The 18,928-nt window shown below is 37.7% G+C and overlaps 2 protein-coding genes across 4 annotated transcripts in view; one reads left to right on the plus strand and one right to left on the minus strand.

Moving 5' to 3' along the window:
- Positions 1 to 16,693, plus strand: LOC121860553. 2 transcript variants are annotated; one of them, XM_042357713.1, is made up of 7 exons: positions 1 to 134; positions 9,733 to 9,805; positions 10,675 to 10,792; positions 13,390 to 13,509; positions 13,917 to 14,172; positions 14,414 to 14,715; positions 15,167 to 16,693. In XM_042357713.1, the coding sequence occupies exons 2-7, from the start codon at positions 9,733 to 9,735 to the stop codon at positions 15,387 to 15,389; spliced, it is 1,092 nt and encodes a 363-aa protein (XP_042213647.1). In that variant the 5' UTR covers positions 1 to 134; the 3' UTR covers positions 15,390 to 16,693. The 2 variants fall into 2 exon arrangements, with proteins under 2 accessions (XP_042213647.1, XP_042213646.1); XM_042357712.1 differs by lacking the exon at positions 10,675 to 10,792 and adding an exon at positions 10,838 to 10,961.
- LOC121860552 (UDP-GalNAc:beta-1,3-N-acetylgalactosaminyltransferase 1-like) overlaps positions 16,626 to 18,928 on the minus strand; it is a 19,736-nt gene continuing 17,433 nt past the window's right edge. For both annotated transcript variants that reach the window (XM_042357710.1, XM_042357711.1), the window contains exons 4-5: positions 18,327 to 18,509; positions 16,626 to 17,523 (exon numbers count right to left, since the gene is read on the minus strand). In XM_042357710.1, the coding sequence (XP_042213644.1) occupies positions 17,229 to 17,523; positions 18,327 to 18,509 (478 nt within the window). In that variant the 3' untranslated portion in view covers positions 16,626 to 17,228. The remainder of the gene's footprint in view (positions 17,524 to 18,326; positions 18,510 to 18,928) is intronic.

Below are 18,928 nucleotides of genomic sequence, written 5' to 3' on the forward strand. Positions count from 1 at the left end.
TCCACTTTCTCTCGCTCTCGTCAGTGGTGTGTTAGTGTGGTGTTGTCAGGTGTTCTGGGAGGACGTGAGCCTCGCGGGTAACTTACAGTGCACAAACCTGAATTGGACTTTCGCTTTTGTATTACAGAGAAAATGTGAGTACTGTACTTTTTAACGTCTGATAGTAGAAATAAGTAACTCTTAACTATGTTAGTTGTAATAAAGTACTTGGCAATAAAGTAAGTAGCTACTGAAATGTATTAATTGTAAGAACGTACTTCATACTCGAGGTAAATAATAACTGACCTGTGTTGTTATAGAGTACATGACAATAAAGGTAAGTACTGAAGTTTTTACGATCGTAGTGTAAATGAGACATCCTACACAGGCCAGTGGCCACCTTCCCTTGGCACGGCCACCTCTAGTGTGTGGCCATTAGGTAAATAAAGATACCCGTAAAAATGAATTTGTTTTTCGTTGTATGTCTGTCTCCTTAGGTGTCTGGGTGACTCTCCTACCATCTATCCTCCCACTTCCTCGCGATTGTAATGTGTAAACTATACAAAATAGTCTAAATTCATGGTGCATTATAAACTATAAAAATATTTATAAATTTAAAGAACTAAAGGGATTACTGTCAATGCTAAAATACGGGCAGTATATAGAGTTATAATAACGGAATATTAACGGTTTGAAGGATAACTAAACAAAATAAGCTGACGTGATGATAGTGATCAAGTTGGTATTAATTCATCTTCAAGCTTTAATAAACGTTAATATAAATATGGACAAAACCGAGCAGATAACAAAATAGCATCATGATGTAAAAAACAAGATTAATACGTACAAGATATGGACGAAAACCGAAGAGATGTTTTTCATTTAAAGCGCCATGACGAGAATCATCAACAAGCTGGGTACATGGTCGCTGGGGTGTGACATAACACCCTGGCGGAAAATTGGGGGTCGGTAGTAGATAATTTTAGGTAATTTTATTGATGAATTTAATTATTTGAGTTTTCAGAGTGTAACATTGACAAAATTAATATTTCCTTCTTGACAGGATATCATTACAAATCGTTTCTCACTTTTCGCGTTATATCTGTACTGAATTGAAAAAGCTCTGTGCATTTACCCTTCTAGCCAAAGCACTCAAAATTCTTATATCATCTTTCTTTAACTTGTATTAAAATGTGACCTACAGCGCACATGGATTTTTATACACATGACAAATATATGACCCCGTATACATACTGTAAACCTCTTCTTAAACACACACACACACACACACAGTATCGTGCCAACTTTGAACCCTTGAAGTGGTCCATTAACCTAAACGGTCACATATAAGCTAGCAGTGCAGGGCAGCTTGTCCAGCCACGCCCTTAGTAAACTTACAGTGTACATAACATTCCAAACGGTAAACATGACTGAGCAGATTGAAGGTAAAATGAAATATACTAAATATGTCCTATTTCTCCCTTCTTTTAAATTTCATCAGCAAACATAAATATACAATCCTATCATAGCGGTTCTACTGTATTTCACGCCACGTACAATATATAAGAGTTTGTAGTCGTGTTTTCATTGTGGTAACCGACCCAGCGACTTCACCTTTCAAGCTCCCTTACAAAACCCCCATAATAAATGTTTCCTTTCCCTTACTCTCTTCAAAATGTTTACTAGTCATTTAAAGTATGTTAGTTTATGTTAAGGTAAATAAATTAACTAGTGATTTCATTGGGAAGAGGCGTCAGTTTGTTATGTTTGTTTGAAAGTGAAAGTGGTCCCATAGACCTGACTGCTTGTTAAGGACAGCTGGATACAGCATGGCCGGTACTGCACCTTACCGCCTTCACTTCCCCAAGTTGTAAATCTAGGTACCCATTTACAGTCGGGAGCAGGAGGGGAGCGCTATATCCGCTCCTTATGTTTGTTTAGTGTCTGTTAAAGAAATTTACAGGCGATTTCATCGGGGGGGGGGGGTGCTAGTAGTGAGTTACATTCAGGCGAGTATTGAAGCTACATCCATATTATCTAACGTGTCGTTGACCAATGGTATATTCATATAGTACATATGATTCATAAAGTAATGAATAGAATAATATTGCTTATTTCTTTCTCCCATCTGTTTCTAATGAAAATGCTTGGCAATATATTTACCATCTCCTTGAGGGGCAAATACTATCACTTATGGATGATGATGAAAAATGATTCTCATTATTAAAAATGTCAGTAAATCACGGTAAAAACAGAACAAAAATCACTAAACAACGCATGGCAAGAGGCAGAAAGGCGTAGCCATAGAAATGCCTCGGGGGCATGTTGTGAGAGTGAAAGTACGGAAGGTTTAACTACTACTGAGTACCACCAATTCGGGTTATCTCCCAAGATTAGCTGAGGCCGCATAGGTTTACTTAAGCTTTCTTTTACGAATCAACAACTTTTAAAACATGTTTAATAGAGTGTTTTCTTATTATCGGGTTACGGTATTGAAATTGTTAAGTTGTAGGCACACAATGGCCCAGGGAGGGTGAAGGTAAGGTTGGCGGGGTGGGGAGAAAAAGGGACTGTGGGTGATTGTAGGGAAGGGAGTGAGGGGGAGCTGCCTCACGACTTTCACCTGTTTTGTGTCGGTGAGGCGACCGTGTGGGAGAAGGGCAGGGGTGGAGGATCAAGATCAGGGCTAACTTTTACTCCATGTTTCTCTTAACCAAAGACAGCGGTCAGAGTTTTGTCTTCAATACTGTCAGCTTGTGATGTGCTGTTCGTTCCTGTCACTGATAATATTGTAATTTATAAACAACTTATGATGTAACACTTTTAGTTAACATTACTTTTTCAGATCTTTTGAAGATTAGGAACCTCTTCTCATTTCATCGTTTAATTGGGGGATTAGATTAGCGAGGGCGTTTAATTATCAAGTAAAATAAGAGGGAATTCTTAAACTTCATGAAGTTCCGTTTTTCTTCGTTTTCTTTCAGTTGATCAACAAAGGCATACAGTATTGTAAGAAATTTGTAGGAAGACAGTTGTCAAAGCACGATATAAAGAAGAAGAACGCACGAGTGATGAGGCTGTTTAATTACAACAGTAACTTTGGAGATTGGCAATACTGTAGTGGCCAATAATAATTAATAACAGCCTACGAAATCATGTACTAAAAATATCGGCTACAACTGTTATGGTTAGGTAGAAAAATATATTCGACTGCGAAATGGTTAAAAAAAAAATAATATTAGCAGCACGGTTGTACAAAAAGCCTAGCTGGACTCACCTAAACAACGTATAGGCTAACTCGCTTTCCCCCAACCACTGATCCCAGAGACAGTGTATACAACGTTTACACTGCGGTCACACAGGAAAGTAGCAGCAGAATATGATGGCAGATAGCTGTTATAAAAGTATTACACAGAAATATTCCCCGCTCACAATAAACATTACCACTACGATATCAAATAAATTTACTCTATACGTAATGGATATATCAAGATGTTTTCGTAATCTCTTGAGCTGGAGAGTATATATACAATAGATAACGGAAACCGTGTAAAATAATATGCCACAAATGGCCTTATTTCATGGTGTAATTGCATATCCATTACAATAAACATGCCACATAACCGCAGTAATAGACGTTCTTCCGCCCCGCCCAGCCACCCACACGTGCCGCAGGCGCCCTCGTTCCTTGTCTGCCAGAAATACTCACGATACGTGCTACTTATATGTTCTTAAATAATGTGTCCTATGGTTAGTAATAAAAGAACGAAGGGTCTAAAGTGAACCTAACAGCGCTACCAGAACGAAGATGTTATATAACGCCATAATAACAGTTCCAAGAATATCAAGTAATGCCGCGTGATTTTCTCTTCCTTCCCAGCTATGTTTACTTGTAGAAACTTCCAGGTTTTATCTCGAGTAACACTACCACCACACAAACCCTCTTACTGTAGTTACGGAAACTTCCGCTCTTTCTGGTCCGTTGTGACGACCCCGCCACTGAGGGAACTTTCTATTTTATCTCTTTCATTTGATGCTTCGTTTATTACACGCTATGTAACTCCAGTTCGGAGACACCCAACACACTCATCTACTGTACACTACTCTGCTACTTTCTACGAGTCATATTAGGTCATCTGTTCAAGACTATGTCCTTAAAACCACACTAACAAAGTTTTATGTAATTTAAAATTTTCATAAGTTTTTAATGATTTTAACCGCGTTCTATACTTTTAAACCATATTTTTGTTGATAGTTAAGAAATGCGATACCTTCTTTTAAGTCAGTTTCTCCCAAATAAGGTTATCGGTATGAAGGTTGGCGACTGTCAATAAAAACAAGTTGAGAGAGCCGGAACATCAGCTGCAGATAAAACGTAATGTCATGCTCGACCTTCCATGATCTTGCAGGCCACTGAACCAAGTGAACCATGAAGTACCGAGAAACGTTTGTGATGGCGAGTGAAGTTCATTTCCCAGAGATTTCTTCGACGAGTTCCTGTCTCCCTTATTGACGTTTCTCGGACCGTTGCTCTCACATGTGGCAAGTTTTCTGCCATCTTCTTTGACACAATGCAAATCATCTATCTGTTTCATTCATTAAAGGTTTTCTTCATATCTGTTCTATCCTTTTTAGTTATTGATTAAACTAGAGTTAAATAAGAAAACGGTATCCGAATCAAAAGTTTCCATTCCGGGTGAACAGAAATTATGAACATAGTATATTTACTGTATATGAACTAAGCGTCGGTATATTGTATAGGCTTTTGACGTAGATGAAAATACCATGAGTCTCTAATCACTATCTTGGGTTAACTAACTGTTCTAACTGTGCTTCCTCCTCCAACACACTCTTCTGCCTCCCCCCCTCCCCCTCACACTCTTCGTGGTCCCCCCTCCCAACCCCATTCACCTTCACTCCCACACTCACTTTCTCCCCGGAGCCCCACAGTGCAAACCTAAGCTAACAACACTGGGTCCCACCTGCCTTTCTCTCTGGATAGTTACATGTTAACTTTACTCGTCAAAAGATAATTTCTTGACTTTTACTTTTTTTTCACTGCATTCGAATCCATTATTGAGATGTTTCTTGGGAATTAACTAAGTTGCGGCTATAGTTACTGACCTCTCTACAAGCACATTAATATAATTTTAACTTATAATCTCAATGCGGACACAATACAGCTCTGGTCTGCTAGGTTTGTTGCCATTGTATTAATTCACCAATATATAATAGATTTATTAACTTCAATGATCTAAAACCTCATATATAATACACCAAAAAATGGACATCGTACACACTAAATCGTTCAGTTTGTTCGATTAATTCATGAAGACAAGGGCACCAAGGAGGCGTTAAGAAATTCTACCTCAAGACTCTCTCTCGCTCCCCCCCGCCCCCCCACACAGTCTCTCTCTCTCCTTTTTTGTAGTGGTGCAGTGTAGTCCTTGTTGTGGCCGCCCTTCACTTTATACTGAACGTCTTCGAAATTATTCATCAAACTTTGGCAACATTATCTACTTTACTAAGATCACATGGGGATCAAATTCCCTAACGCTAACTGGGGGAGGGGGGGGGGTCGGTTAGCTTAGGTAAGTTGTTAATCTTCAGTTGTTCCCTTAACTGAACTTGCATTGACTTGTTTTTACCTGGAACGTGTTAACAGAAACGACAATAATATAAGAACTCGATAGAAAAAGGAAGAGAAAAGAAACTTGAGCGCAGGAATTGTACACAGAGATGGTGCAGTGTATTTATACATGACAAAAGCAACTCAACTTTCACTTACTTTTTGGTTGCTCACATTAATGATCTTTCAGTTTAAGGCGTTGATTTATTCTCTGGAGATGATATTTTAATAACAGAAAATCAAGATATTCCGAGATAATTTCTGTATACACATTCACACTATATAACAAAAAGTTAACAAAATGCACTCTGAGGTGATGTGGGAGTGTACTCGGTTGATGTGAGACTCACATTGTGAGTCAGTCGTCAGGTATTTGTCGCTGGTTGGTGTTCGCTCCAGCATACCAACGGTCAACACGCGTCTTCCCTTTCACTTAGTAGTACTGTAGTCAGTGCGTTTCAACGTAAACCAATGCTTAACTTCCCCTCTCGACTGTCCTTAGTACCTCCCTTAGTGAAACAACTTCGTCACTTTCACTGGGAGGAGACTATATTTACACTAAAAAAATACAATACGCCTTCAAGGATGATCTACGTACAGTAGCTAAAACAACTATCTGTGCATACTTTGTGGGAAACAATAGGAGACCATGGGCGATAAATATTGGTATATGAGGGCTGTCACTAGTCACACGTAAAATTTCGGAGCATATCGACCCCCACCTGCACAGATAGTTGTTTTAGCTACATACAAGTATGAGCTGCAAGACAAAAATCCTTGCCTTGTTGTATCCACCTTTTCACATCAGCTGCGTTAGTAGACTGACTGCTAAGAAATTCCTTTTCATATGGTTCATCGCCACAATGAGTAAGCCATGTTAAATCTAACCTACTGTTTATTTTATAACTGGGATTCCCGGTGAAGGCTCAGCATCAGAACATTCAGCTCTCCATTTGCTCGTCTTAGTTACTCGACGCCAAATACAGTATATTCAAGGCTAGGTGGACAAATATGGCTTCTTGGTCTGCTTATGTTTACTCTCCGATGGTTTAGTAATGTAATCTTGAGTTTTCTTGTTGTCATTTCTATATACAACAGATTCTTAGTTTAAGATCTTTAAGAAAACTTAGAACGGCAAATTACAGTTTTCTTGCTTACTGAATCTGTTTTACTACAGCAAGGTGGTAGAAGTGATACGAATTTGACCACAGACATCATGACTTGAACCATGTGGTGTAGCGCTCCCCACCTGCCGTTGCCTGCTTGTCCTTACTTTCAACTAGGTGGCCATGACGGGTGAAGGTGGTGGAGGAGGAGCGGTAGGGCTAACGTAGGTTGGAGGGAGAATGGCAGGGAGTGAGGTGAAAGGAGCACTGACCAGGTGATGGGTGGAATGGTATTAGAAAGTTTGTTTCATCACGGGAAAGGAGGAAGGGACTGAAAGAAGGGGTCGCTGCTACCTGCATAATAGCATCCAAACCAAGAGAAATCCATATAATTGATCTCTTATATCTCAAGTTTTATATCTCCTAAGTAAAACAAAACAAAAAATTGGGGGAGTTTGCCCACGTGATCTACCAAGACATAACTAACGGGTTCACAGACCGTGGGATTGTTAACATGGCGCATACCTCAGAACCGAAGCATTATTGTGGGAAAAGATTCAGACGCAAACTTAGAAAATAATGGTTAAATTGAGCACACCACCAAGCAGGGCAAGATAAATTACATAACTATTTGAAAAAATAGTAAATGTGAGTGAGGAGGAAGGAGGGGTGGAGTGATGGGGTGAGGATGAAAATTAATCGATGCTTCAATAATTATTATTTTTTTAACGTGTACACTAGCCTAGACTACACACTAAATATATCTGTTTATTATAAATTAAGATACATGCATCACTCTATATGTTAAGAAGTCCAGTACCAGGAAATTTGACGCATAAACGTGATGGGCGGTGTATCGTGACGTCAGACATTTTCACTACCACAAGTAGACCTTTCTTTCAAACTGGTCTACAGTAGTTTTCCCAAACTCAATTACCACTTTTGTTTTCATTTTCCTTCTGCCTGGTCGCCGTCGTTTTCACTTCCGGCCAGTCCTTTGATAACGAACAATAAATACCTCCTACACCAGGAAACGGGGAGCTTCACCACACAGACACACAAGACTGCCACCAACTTTCACTGGACGACGTGTGGGTGTCACCTGGCGAAGTTCATCGTCCGACTCACTGGTCACGGGGTAATACGGCAGGTGAAAATACTGATCACAATCTCACCTCTACATTGTCTTTAACCTTTCTTGATTTAAGATAACGACAATATCTTTTGGCTTCTGTAATAACAGTGTGAAAATTAAAAGCATCTCTCCTATCTTAATATATGATGTCTTAGTTAACGTGCTTAAAGACTTCAGTTGTTGAATTGTAGTAATACATCATAACATCAACACTATCTAATATATATTAAAGCTAATTAAATCGTATTCATTACACAAAATATAATAACCTGAATCTGCGAGACAAATATTATGGGTCTGAGGGTCGACAACCAGTAGTAGGTAGGAGGCAGCTACCTTACAGGGAGGTACTACCGCCTGGGAAGATATTGGAGCATAATGTGTTGTCTAATGGTAGACCCTGCTGCTATATGGCATCATGAAAATTGTGACCAAGTCCCAGGTTACTCATCTGACTTTCTGCCTCATTTACACACAATTGCAGGGTCTCAATTGTCTCTCTTACTATTGACAACACAACATACATACATTGTTCCTCACTTTTTATTTGTTTTTTTTTGTATTTCTTTGTGGTTCTTTATTATTATTATTATTATTATTATTATTATTATTATTATTATTATTATTATTATTATTATTATTACATTCTCGCCCCCAGGCCCCGATGTGGGTCAGTGACCTGTGCCTGGGTGGGATAATTCCCGTAAAAAAAAATATATATACATATATATATATATATATATATATATATATATATATATATATATATATATATATTATTTATTTATTTATTATTTATTTATTTTTTTTTTTTTTTTTTTTTTCGGGCTGTCTTTAGCGACCTCTACTGGTACCATTAATATCTCTACCATTATCCCTTCACTCTTAATCATGTCGCCATTGTATCTTATTTGCTTTATTCTATATATTTTAAATATTTCCTTCGTTGCTCTAGTCTTCCTTAGTCCTCCAATTGTTTATATCAATATTACTAATTAATTATTAGCATTCTTCCGTAGCACCACAACAACAAGGACACTATACCATGACAACACACGCCTTTATTATCCTCGTCTTCTATGAGAAACAAACCAGAAAGTTAGTTACAAATAATTAAATTTATAGAAGACAGAAAATGAATCATACTCATAAACCTTTAGTTTAAACTCACACAAAGTTCCCCATCTATCCGGGATGACGTCACATATCCGGGATCCTCCCTTTCACTCTCTAGATGCGTCTACCCTTCTCCTCTCACTTGTCCACGGTATTCTTCTACATCTCCGAACCGATATATTCTTAATTGTTTTAATTAACTAGTGTAATTACCAAGTTGCTGAAGTGCAGTTTTAAATTAACATCAACATCTGAATCTCGTTTTATTCGGAGTTTCAACAGCTAAGGTTTTTAATTACAATGTACAGTATAAGTCTCAGTTTCTGCATTAGACAACGGGATGAATATCTTATGATCTTTTAATTGTTGTTGTAGATGTTTAAGTGGAAATATCTCCAGACTACAACTGACAACAACGTTTGAAACTTAATAGCACAATTGTTATTTTTAGCATTTACAGTATATTATAAACCGGGCCACACATGGGGAACAGGCGGTCAGGCTAAGTTAGGACAGGTTAAAGTGGTGTGTAATCACCAGGTGAAATAAGCTGGAGTGGCTTATCTTCAGGTGATAAATTATTTTTGACGTGATGCTTTTCAATGAGTCATACGTCGTTTAAACTCACCCAAAGTGATATTCTAATTTCATTTGTTTGTTGTTTTTAGGTATTTTTCTGCTGAGCACGTACGCTAAGTTTATTCATACAACTAGTATATAAAGGAGACATCATCCTGTTACATATGATTAATGTTGTGTTCCGGCAGATGCGGTGGAGGCTGTGGTGTGTGGTGGTGACGGTGGCTCTAGCGGGGGCTGACGAGGGTGACAACAATGAAGGTTAGTATCAAGTATACTTTTTACTGTTTAGTCCTAACGTAAAATATAGAGTAATACGGGTGACAGTTTAATATAAAGAGTAACTAATTATAATTTACTTCCCCCAATTGAGTTAGTTTTTAAGTGGAATTTATTCGAGTGTTGTTACGATTGTTCAGCAACGCTCCAATCTTTTCATTTACTGGCGGAGAAAATTTTATTTAATCTCTAATGGAGTAAATTTTGTTTATCTGTGATTGATTATTATAAATTATAAAATCGACAAAACTGAACATAATTCTAACCAAATTCAGTTGTATACGTGACATTTTATTGAAGGTAGAATGTATCTCTCCGAGGAAAGTTGTTTGTTCTAAGTTTACATACACCTCTAGTTTATTTGTGTTGTATGTTCGCGTGACACAACACATGTCTCATATCCTTCAACAACGAGACAAAATCAAATGCAAAGTTTTATTTTGTCACACTACACACCACCGTAATGGGTCATTTCATGGGTTCAAAGTTGGCACGATACTTTTTTATGGTGTGTGTGTGTGTGTGTGTGTCCAGTTAACCTTAGTGGTTCGTTTATGGGCGGCCATCTTAATTAATTTTTCGGGATTTTCTCTAGAACTTTTGTTTGAATGCATCGAATGGAAAGCTGGTAGGGGAGCAAGAAACAGATAACTTTTAATTTACTAAAGAAATGCTGAAGCGTCAGGGATGAAAACAAGATGCTCCTGTTCACACGCACAACACAGAAACGTTATATAAAGACTTGCTACGTTTTCAATGAATGATCACAATGACAATACTGAAGTATAGTTTGCTACGATCACTACACTAAAAACAATACCTTCAACACCCAGGTAACATAATTGTTTCAGGTAACAGCCTAGATGGTGCATCAACAACAGCGGGCGAGGGGGCAGCAGCAGTCGCAGCAGCGGCGACAACAGCAACTGCTAGTGGTATATTTGGTCCACAGCTGCGAGTCATCCTTGGGTACGTAACTGTTGTTCATTTATCTAATTATGTTGTTTTTTGCAGGTTCCTCCGAACGTGTGTCGTCCATGGAGAAGAGCGTCGGGGAGAACCCACAGGGACACCCCCTCCACCACAGGGTCACTCGCCAACTGTTGGACGGCTTCAGATTTGCCAATGATGGAATTTTGTCAGTCTCTATATATTCCTTTCAACCATGTCTACATGTCGTGCTAACTACTAATAAACTAAAAACATATATGTATTTTACAACGTAAACCAGCCATAGCTCCTGTTATACACCGTAACCTACAACTACTGTTGCTGACTAATTGATGTAGTTTAATACAATTTTACACCTTTCTCATCTCAGTAAACATCATATTAACTTACAGTTACAGTTATCTCAGGTGAAGCTCCAAGACTAACGTTGTGACCTTCGCAAATGACTGACATTATAACATTGTGACAGTCTCTTAGGTAATATAAATCTTTTATTAATTTATATTTACTGTTATCTCAGGTAAAGTTCGAAGACTAAAGCTGTGAACTTCGTAAATTACTGACACAATATAGTTCTACTGACCTCATCTTCTGTACAGTACTTGACCTTACGTTTCAGGTTGCCCACATGACTTGCAGTTTGTTACAAATATTGTCTACCTTTCTATCACATTGCGGTTATTAAACTCAAAGGTGAAAAATATAGCAAACTCATTCGGTATTTGTTTTCAGATATTTTCTCTGTGAGGATCAGTGGCTCATTAAATGTCAGATCTTTGTTTTGCTGCACTGTAGTATATAGAATTTCAACTGTTTTAACACATAGAAGATTTTATTACCCCAACTGACCACCGCGCTGCTAGAACTCACTGCTGACTAACACTCACTGCAGTTACTGTTTCTTCCTTCGACAGACTGTCTCATAGTCGTCCCTCTAACAGTTTTGTTCACTGATGGAGTAATGTACATAATGGGAGTTCTAATCAACAGTATAGAATGTAAATATTAGATATTCCAAATGCAGTGAACATCAATACCTAAATGGCAATGCTTCATTGTTATTCTCCGTCACTATCATTAAAATTTTGGCGTCGTCTCCAAACTCTTCCAACGCCATTATCAAATTGCCTTAAATTTGTAAAATTATCAGGTCATTTCCCATGACTCAATAATGTACAATAGGATGTCGAATACGCTGTTGGAGTTTAAATACAGAACTTGACTGAATCGACGTTGAAAAGTGTCAAAATCTCACTTAAACCTATTCCTGTAACTCCAAACTAAGAGGTGTGGTGATCACTGCATGCAGGGCCGGATTTACCTAATATTATAATGTAAGAAATAAGAATTTCAACACAATGTGACACATCATTACTTTTAATCAAATTAGTTCTATATCATGTACATCTTATATATGGGAATAATGAAAGAAATACAATTAACTGGAAGCATAATCAATTTTGCAAGCACCTGAAGTACAGCAAACTGTGTGAATTTCAAAATAAATTCTTCCTACTTTTTTCATGGAAAATTTGTCAATGATACTGTTTGTGTCAAGGGATTGTAGGAGGCCAGATTCAATGCATAATAATGAAAGTGAGTTTAATCTGGTTTGTCCCATGGTAGACCTCAGGTGATTTTTCACCCTAGATAGAGTAGAGAAAGACCTCTCTCCTTCACAATTTGTAATGGGGATGGTAAGGAAAATTTTTACCAAGATAATAATGTTTGGAAAGGCAGTTGTCAAAATACCATCTTTGGACCTCAGCAAAGTGGAAATGTTTGTCACTGACCTGTCAGAGTCAGAAGACAAAATGTCTTTAAATTGCAAAAACTCATCTAGAACAGATGCTTCCAGGTCACTGGAATAGGTACTGACAACCAATTCCAGTTGGGCTTTGAGATCATAATATTTCCTACTGTCATACAACGAAAATGACAAAAAATGTAAGTCATTTGAATAAGTAATAATCCAGATATCAAATTTTGGTCAACAGATCCTTAATCAGCAGGTTCAGGAGTACCTATACTGAGGTTTTGAACAAAATCTATTTTTTTGCCAAAAATCCTGTAAGGCATAATACTTACATTTTTTGTCATTTGTGGCCAAAAAATAGATATTGTTCAAAACCCCAGTATAGGTACTCCTGAACATGCTGATTAAGGATCTGTTGACCAAAATTTGATATCTGGATTATTACTTGTTCAAATGGCTTTTAGAAAATTGTAATTACTTTTGCAAGTCATTACCATAACTTCATTGTTTGATGTCAACACTCGTAATCAAGGAAGATATAGTACTGTACGTGTACTGTATATTCCTTTAGAAACAATGAAGTCGTAATTTTTGTAAGGTATCTAGAAAAGGCCAAACCGCCGTTGTTATAAATTGATACAGTATTTTCATAAATTTCTCAAAAATTTCCTTTTATCCATTCTTCAGCTTTCACCGTTTGATTAGGTAAATTGTATCTACAGTATTTTAAATGGTTTTCCTTAAAAACTGTTCATGTAATTCGTTGGGATGCATTTTCAAGTCGTGTACCTCATGATTCATTGCTCTATACATTTAGCTTGAAACAATGTACTTATGGGGGATCTTCTTACCTCAACAGAGCTTTAGAGAATGTGGATGACATGCTTCGTAGTACATTACCTGATGTTGACCGCTTCCAGTGCCTGGAGCGTTTAATGTGCTCCCTTGCTTCTTCTCAGCTGGAGCCAGACACACCAAGGTAATGTACTGTTTTGGGAATCTCTGTTGTGTAAGTGTCTAAGTAAATTTATTGAGCGTCTCTGGTTATAAAAATAAATATCCTGCCAACTTTAAACCCCTGAACTCAAACTTATTTTGTACAGTACTGTCCAAAAGTTCTGCTGTTACGAAGCTGCATGATCTACCCGACACATGGTTTTTGTACATATTTAAGTTGTTATAACACTGTCTTTGAGGCTCATTAGAAGTATTATTTACTCATGTACAACGGGGACACTTTGTGCAGCTATTTGTGACTAATTACTATTTGGGTAAATTTTCTAAGAAACTTCCTGATAAAAACTGCAGTATGTGTTGTCATTAACAACTAACAGTTTCACCAGAAAAATCATCACTTACCTGCTTGTGTCTTTCCAATATTTTCAGTTTACCAGTTCCATCATTACCAGCCTTTGATCCAACCTTTCAACAAGGATTTATCCAAGATTCATCTACAATCCAGCAAGGATTTCAGCAAGTTCTCCAACAGGGACTTCAAAATCCAGCATTCCAGAATCCAGCATTCCAGAACGCAGCATTCCAGAATCCAGCATTCCAGAATCCAGCATTCCAGAATCCAGCCTTTAGACCTCCTCCTCCTGCAGGATCCTTTCCTCAGTTTCACCCTCCACCGACAGGCCAGGTAACGTCAGTGTACCTGTAATGTAGTCTATATATCATGAACAAAATTTGAGGTTAAGTTACTTAGCTAAAAGTCTAATGAGACATTGAGAGAAATTGCCCACATTATAAAGTTACTGGATGACTTTGTGTACAGTACAAGGCGTGTAATTTACGAAGGCTAACTATTGATATGACGAGTTTTATTTTGTCTCTAATACCAGAATGTTTATGAATCCTAACCACAATTCCACATATTCCAGGTGGGACAAGGGAGTTTTCAAACCTTCCAGCCTACGATAGGTGGGACTAACTTCCAAAACTCCTTCCAAAACTTTAGAGAAAACCCTGATACTCTGACTCAAAATCCAAACAGGAGAGAAAATAGACCTCCACTGCTGAGACGTAGAAGACCAATCAGGAGAAGACCTCAAAGAAATGGATTTCTCAGTTTCCTTAGTGACCTCGGGAGAAGAAAGAAGCGTAGCGCCTCTGATAGCTCCCGACAAGAGCGTAGCATCTTTGATACTCTGTTCAGTGGATTTACTTCACAAACAGTTATGGGGTGAGACCAAGTCAGCCATGGTACTTGAATAATATATTTACCTGTACAGTATAGTATAATGAAAGTATGTTTCCCTGTAAGATGATGAGTGAAAAGAATATACCTGAATATTTACACCTTTGTTCAACACAGTACAGGTATAGTCACACACACACACACACTTTTGTTCAGCAATGTACAGTCCCACTCATAAATTTGTTCAGTAATGTACAGTCACACACACATTTGTTCAACTCAGTAATCACACACACACTTTTGTTCAGCAGTGTACAGTCCTACACATACATTTGTTCAGTTATGTATAGTCACACACACACATTTATTCAACACATGTAAAATAATTTCCTCATAATTCACTTCTCTCTCCAGGTCACTTGTTAACTCCACATGTCTTTCAGAACCTTAAATAGTATCACAATTTTTCATCGATCTAAGGTAATATTCCTTGCAGGTTACTGGACCAGATGACAACACAATACTCCTTCCACCCCTACACACACGCAGCTTACATGGGATATTCAGGAAGTCCTAGAAGATGTGAGAGTATGTATCCAGCTTGTCCGTCCACCCCAGAGGAGATGATTGAAGTCTTCAACAACTTCCACAAATACTACCCATCTGGAATTCCCTTCAAGGATAATTTGCCATGGCCACTTAATGTTATGTTACCTTGAAGAGAGCAGTTCTTGTTGAATTAGAAGTCTTGGAGGACCACCACTCAAGGAAGATACTGAAGGACTATCTTAAATTGTCACCAAGACTTTCGTTTCTTTGATAGTCTGTAACAATGCCAAACTTAATATATTTTTTATCGTACACTATTGTTACTCTAATTTGTACTTTATTTACTGACAGCCGATTTTTCTTCATATTTTCTTGTACGTTCTTGTGGCCACGTGAATGATTTTTCTCTACCATCATCTTTACCTACTGTTGTACTGTACTGTACTGTTATTTTCACCTCAACAAGTACAATATGTTGACAAAACTGTATCAATGTATCACAGTATCTGAAGCTTGACTCACTCATATAATGAGCCAAACTAGCACATTTTTTCTTTACTTTACTTTTATCCTCTGCACCACTGATCGGCTCGTCAGCCGCTTGGGCGATCGGTCACGTCTGTTACTTTTCTTTTTCTTTTATAAACATTGTTTCAGGTGTGTGAAATAATTTGTTTAAATTTGACTGCCGAGAGGTAAACATGAACAGTATCTGGGAAAATTTTTGTACAACAGTATCAACCACTGGCAGATGGCCTGCCCTGCCCTGCCCCAGCCAGCTTTCTTGGTAACCATCCTGTTTTTCCTATTTTATTTGAAATTACTCACATTCACTTTCAAAACACTATGGGGACACCACTTTTAATATTTAATGTAGCTAATGCCAGACGATGTTATTCAGCTCAGAGGGGACCTCGTACCCAAGGGATTAATCGACGGTTATGGATTCCCCCCTCCCCCATGTGTACAAAAATGCAACACAAGGAAGATAAAAGCTTCCATCGATAAATGCTGCCACACATCGTAAACCATGTCATCTATATGTGTACATGAGATCAATAGGGATACAGGTAGCCTCTGAGGTGAACCAGTTTGCTGTCCTCAGTACAGTACAGTTATCAGTATACAATGTCCAATGATGGTTTACTGTTTAAGCACTATTTATTAAAGACCATACCAGTTTCTTCCTGTCTGTTAGTATTTAGTTTTCTATTATTTATTATTATTTAATATTAATTGCTTCCTTCTATTTTTATACAATAATTGTTTAAACTGTTTGTTGTACTGTATTAGTAATTATAAAGTTATACGAGATAATAAACTTTGCATGGGTATTTACTTAAAGATTCCAGGAATTATAAAATACCTGTTATACTGTATATGTATTTTGTAATGAGTTAACCTTATACAGTATCATTGCTATACCTGTGCTGGTCACAAGGTAAATTATACATAGTGTATTTAGCAAAATCAATATTGTTTTACTACTCCTTATAACATTCGGATAACAATTAACCAAGTACTGATGTTACCAAGTACCGTTGTTCCCAGGCTGTGGTTCACATCACGCCGCGTGAAACATGTGAGGCGCTTAGGGGAACAGTAACGAATATGCCAAAATAATTGCGGTTAAGGTTGATATAATATTTCAGTGTATCACCGTAACCCACCACATGATTATGATGAAAATTGTGTCAGAGATAGGATGTTTAGTTTAAGGATACAGTATATAAATACAGTAAATCATATTCATCACTGTTCTCCGAGGGCCTCACAAGGAGTTTTAGGGAGTTCAGCCTTACACCGACTCACTGCATCATCTCTCGCTTTTCCTGTAGGCATCATCATTAAGGGTAACAGGATCACAGAAAAAATGGCAAAAAGTTTCAGTGTTCACTACCAATGTGGGGGAATGAAGCTGACCTCTGTAAAACTAAAACCTCAAATGGGGAACACACAAATACATAGCGTCTCCTGTATTGTCATTAATATGCTTTATCTTCAAGTGATTATAATCTTTTTTCATTCTGTACTAAACGTTCAAGTCCCATACTTTGAAGAATCTTGGTCCAAACTGTGGTGGATGCTGACTGTCCCAAACCTTTATCAAGTTCCAATATCATGAGGTCACTCTTTACAAAAGAATTTTGCCAAGCTACTGGACGCCACGGGAAAAGATGACCAATATTTTCATTCATGTTTCCCCAATTAAGTTGTTTAGGAATAATGCCCGTGTAGTAGACGTCCTCCAAGCGGAAGGGGTGAGTCTTGTTCGCTGCTTGGTATAGAGCTGGTACCATTTGTCTGTATAAAAAGAAAATATATACAGTACCCTGTATTGTATTAACATTGATTACACCTTTCGTAGGCCATTGTGTGGGTTAAGTACTCCTGCTTGTTTCACCTGATGATTAAACACCCTAATGCTAATGGGGAGGACAGGTTAAGTTGGATTAGGTGAGGTTTTGATTCGGTTGGTTAAGTTAGCATTTGGGTGTTTATCCATCAGGTGAAATAAGCATTGACCTTTATGTGACACGCTAGTGGTGTGGCTAACTATTGTCTATCCTTTAGTTTGTGTGTGTGTGAACAGCTCTAAAGTATATCAGTCAAATGGATTTTGTTCAAATTTAGCTGACAGGTAATTTACATTTCACTTTGTTTTATAATCTGATCCTTCATGGTTAACTGATATTCATTTATTCATTGTGTTCCTGTTCGGTTGGATGTGACAAGTGGGGACACGCGCACACACAAACAAATAAACCCGGTACAGTAGTTACACCGTACGGCAGAAAAGGGAACTGTAGCATCACCGTAACATTTGGTCTGTGCAAGAAGCAAAGGTTTCTAGATCCTAACAGTGATAACAGAGTGGAATACTTAAGACCATGGTGTATTACCTTAAGCGTGAGTCATTGTATATAAAAAAAAATGAGTAAAAGAGATTCTAAAAATATGGTCTGTTGTAAATATTTGTCGCCCCAATCACACTTCAGATAACTTTATTTTGACAGCTCAAAACTTAGCCAAATGATATTCCTATTAAAATTAAATATGAATGCAGCAATATACCGTACCAATTGCAATATTTGTTAACTTAATACCTAGGTATGACATAGCCAGGACCCATGCAGTAGACCGGGTATCTGTTATGAGGGTATTCTTCCCAGCTCACACGCCACTTCACTTTTCGACACCCCGTACGACAAGGGGAAGCTGGGCCTCGGGGCTTGCACAGAAAATGGTTCCTACTGTGATTTGTTTTCTCATCATATTCATGGAGATACCTGAAAGGAGAGTCCAGTTAAATAATGATCATTTTGGAAAGATATTTTTTGGTATCTGTGTAAAATAATAAACAGTATTGTAGTCTGTTGTATTATATAATCTCATTTGACTTTTGAATACTGTACACATGTTCAGTTGTCAATTTACTTATAAAAAAATTCCGTGAACCTTGCTTACTAATATACTAAAGAAAATGTGAATAGTTTTCATTTTGGCCATTTAGTTTCTTCTCTAAATAGATCTACACGAGTCCTGCTCTACCTGCCTGTAACTCTCATAAAACAAGAACACTTTACATCAACAGTAAATTTCCGAGAAAAAAATTAACACTGTCAGGTATTACAAGATATAATAACTCCACCTGTAATGTATTAATTGAATGGGATTTCAACCATTTACTGTTTATTACAAAGGAGAT

This window comes from Homarus americanus, unplaced genomic scaffold, assembly GCF_018991925.1.
Source record: "Homarus americanus isolate GMGI-L3 unplaced genomic scaffold, GMGI_Hamer_2.0 scaffold16836, whole genome shotgun sequence".
Classification (NCBI taxonomy): domain Eukaryota; kingdom Metazoa; phylum Arthropoda; class Malacostraca; order Decapoda; family Nephropidae; genus Homarus; species Homarus americanus.

Excerpts from the sequence above, each read along its gene's own strand:
- LOC121860553 (XM_042357712.1), top strand. The coding sequence starts at position 9,733 with ATGCGGTGGAGGCTGTGGTGTGTGGTGGTGACGGTGGCTCTAGCGGGG. Across the intron at positions 10,962-13,389 it reads TTTGCCAATGATGGAATTTT|AGCTTTAGAGAATGTGGATG; the intron begins GTCAGTCTCTAT and ends TTACCTCAACAG. Across the intron at positions 14,173-14,413 it reads ACCCTCCACCGACAGGCCAG|GTGGGACAAGGGAGTTTTCA; the intron begins GTAACGTCAGTG and ends CACATATTCCAG.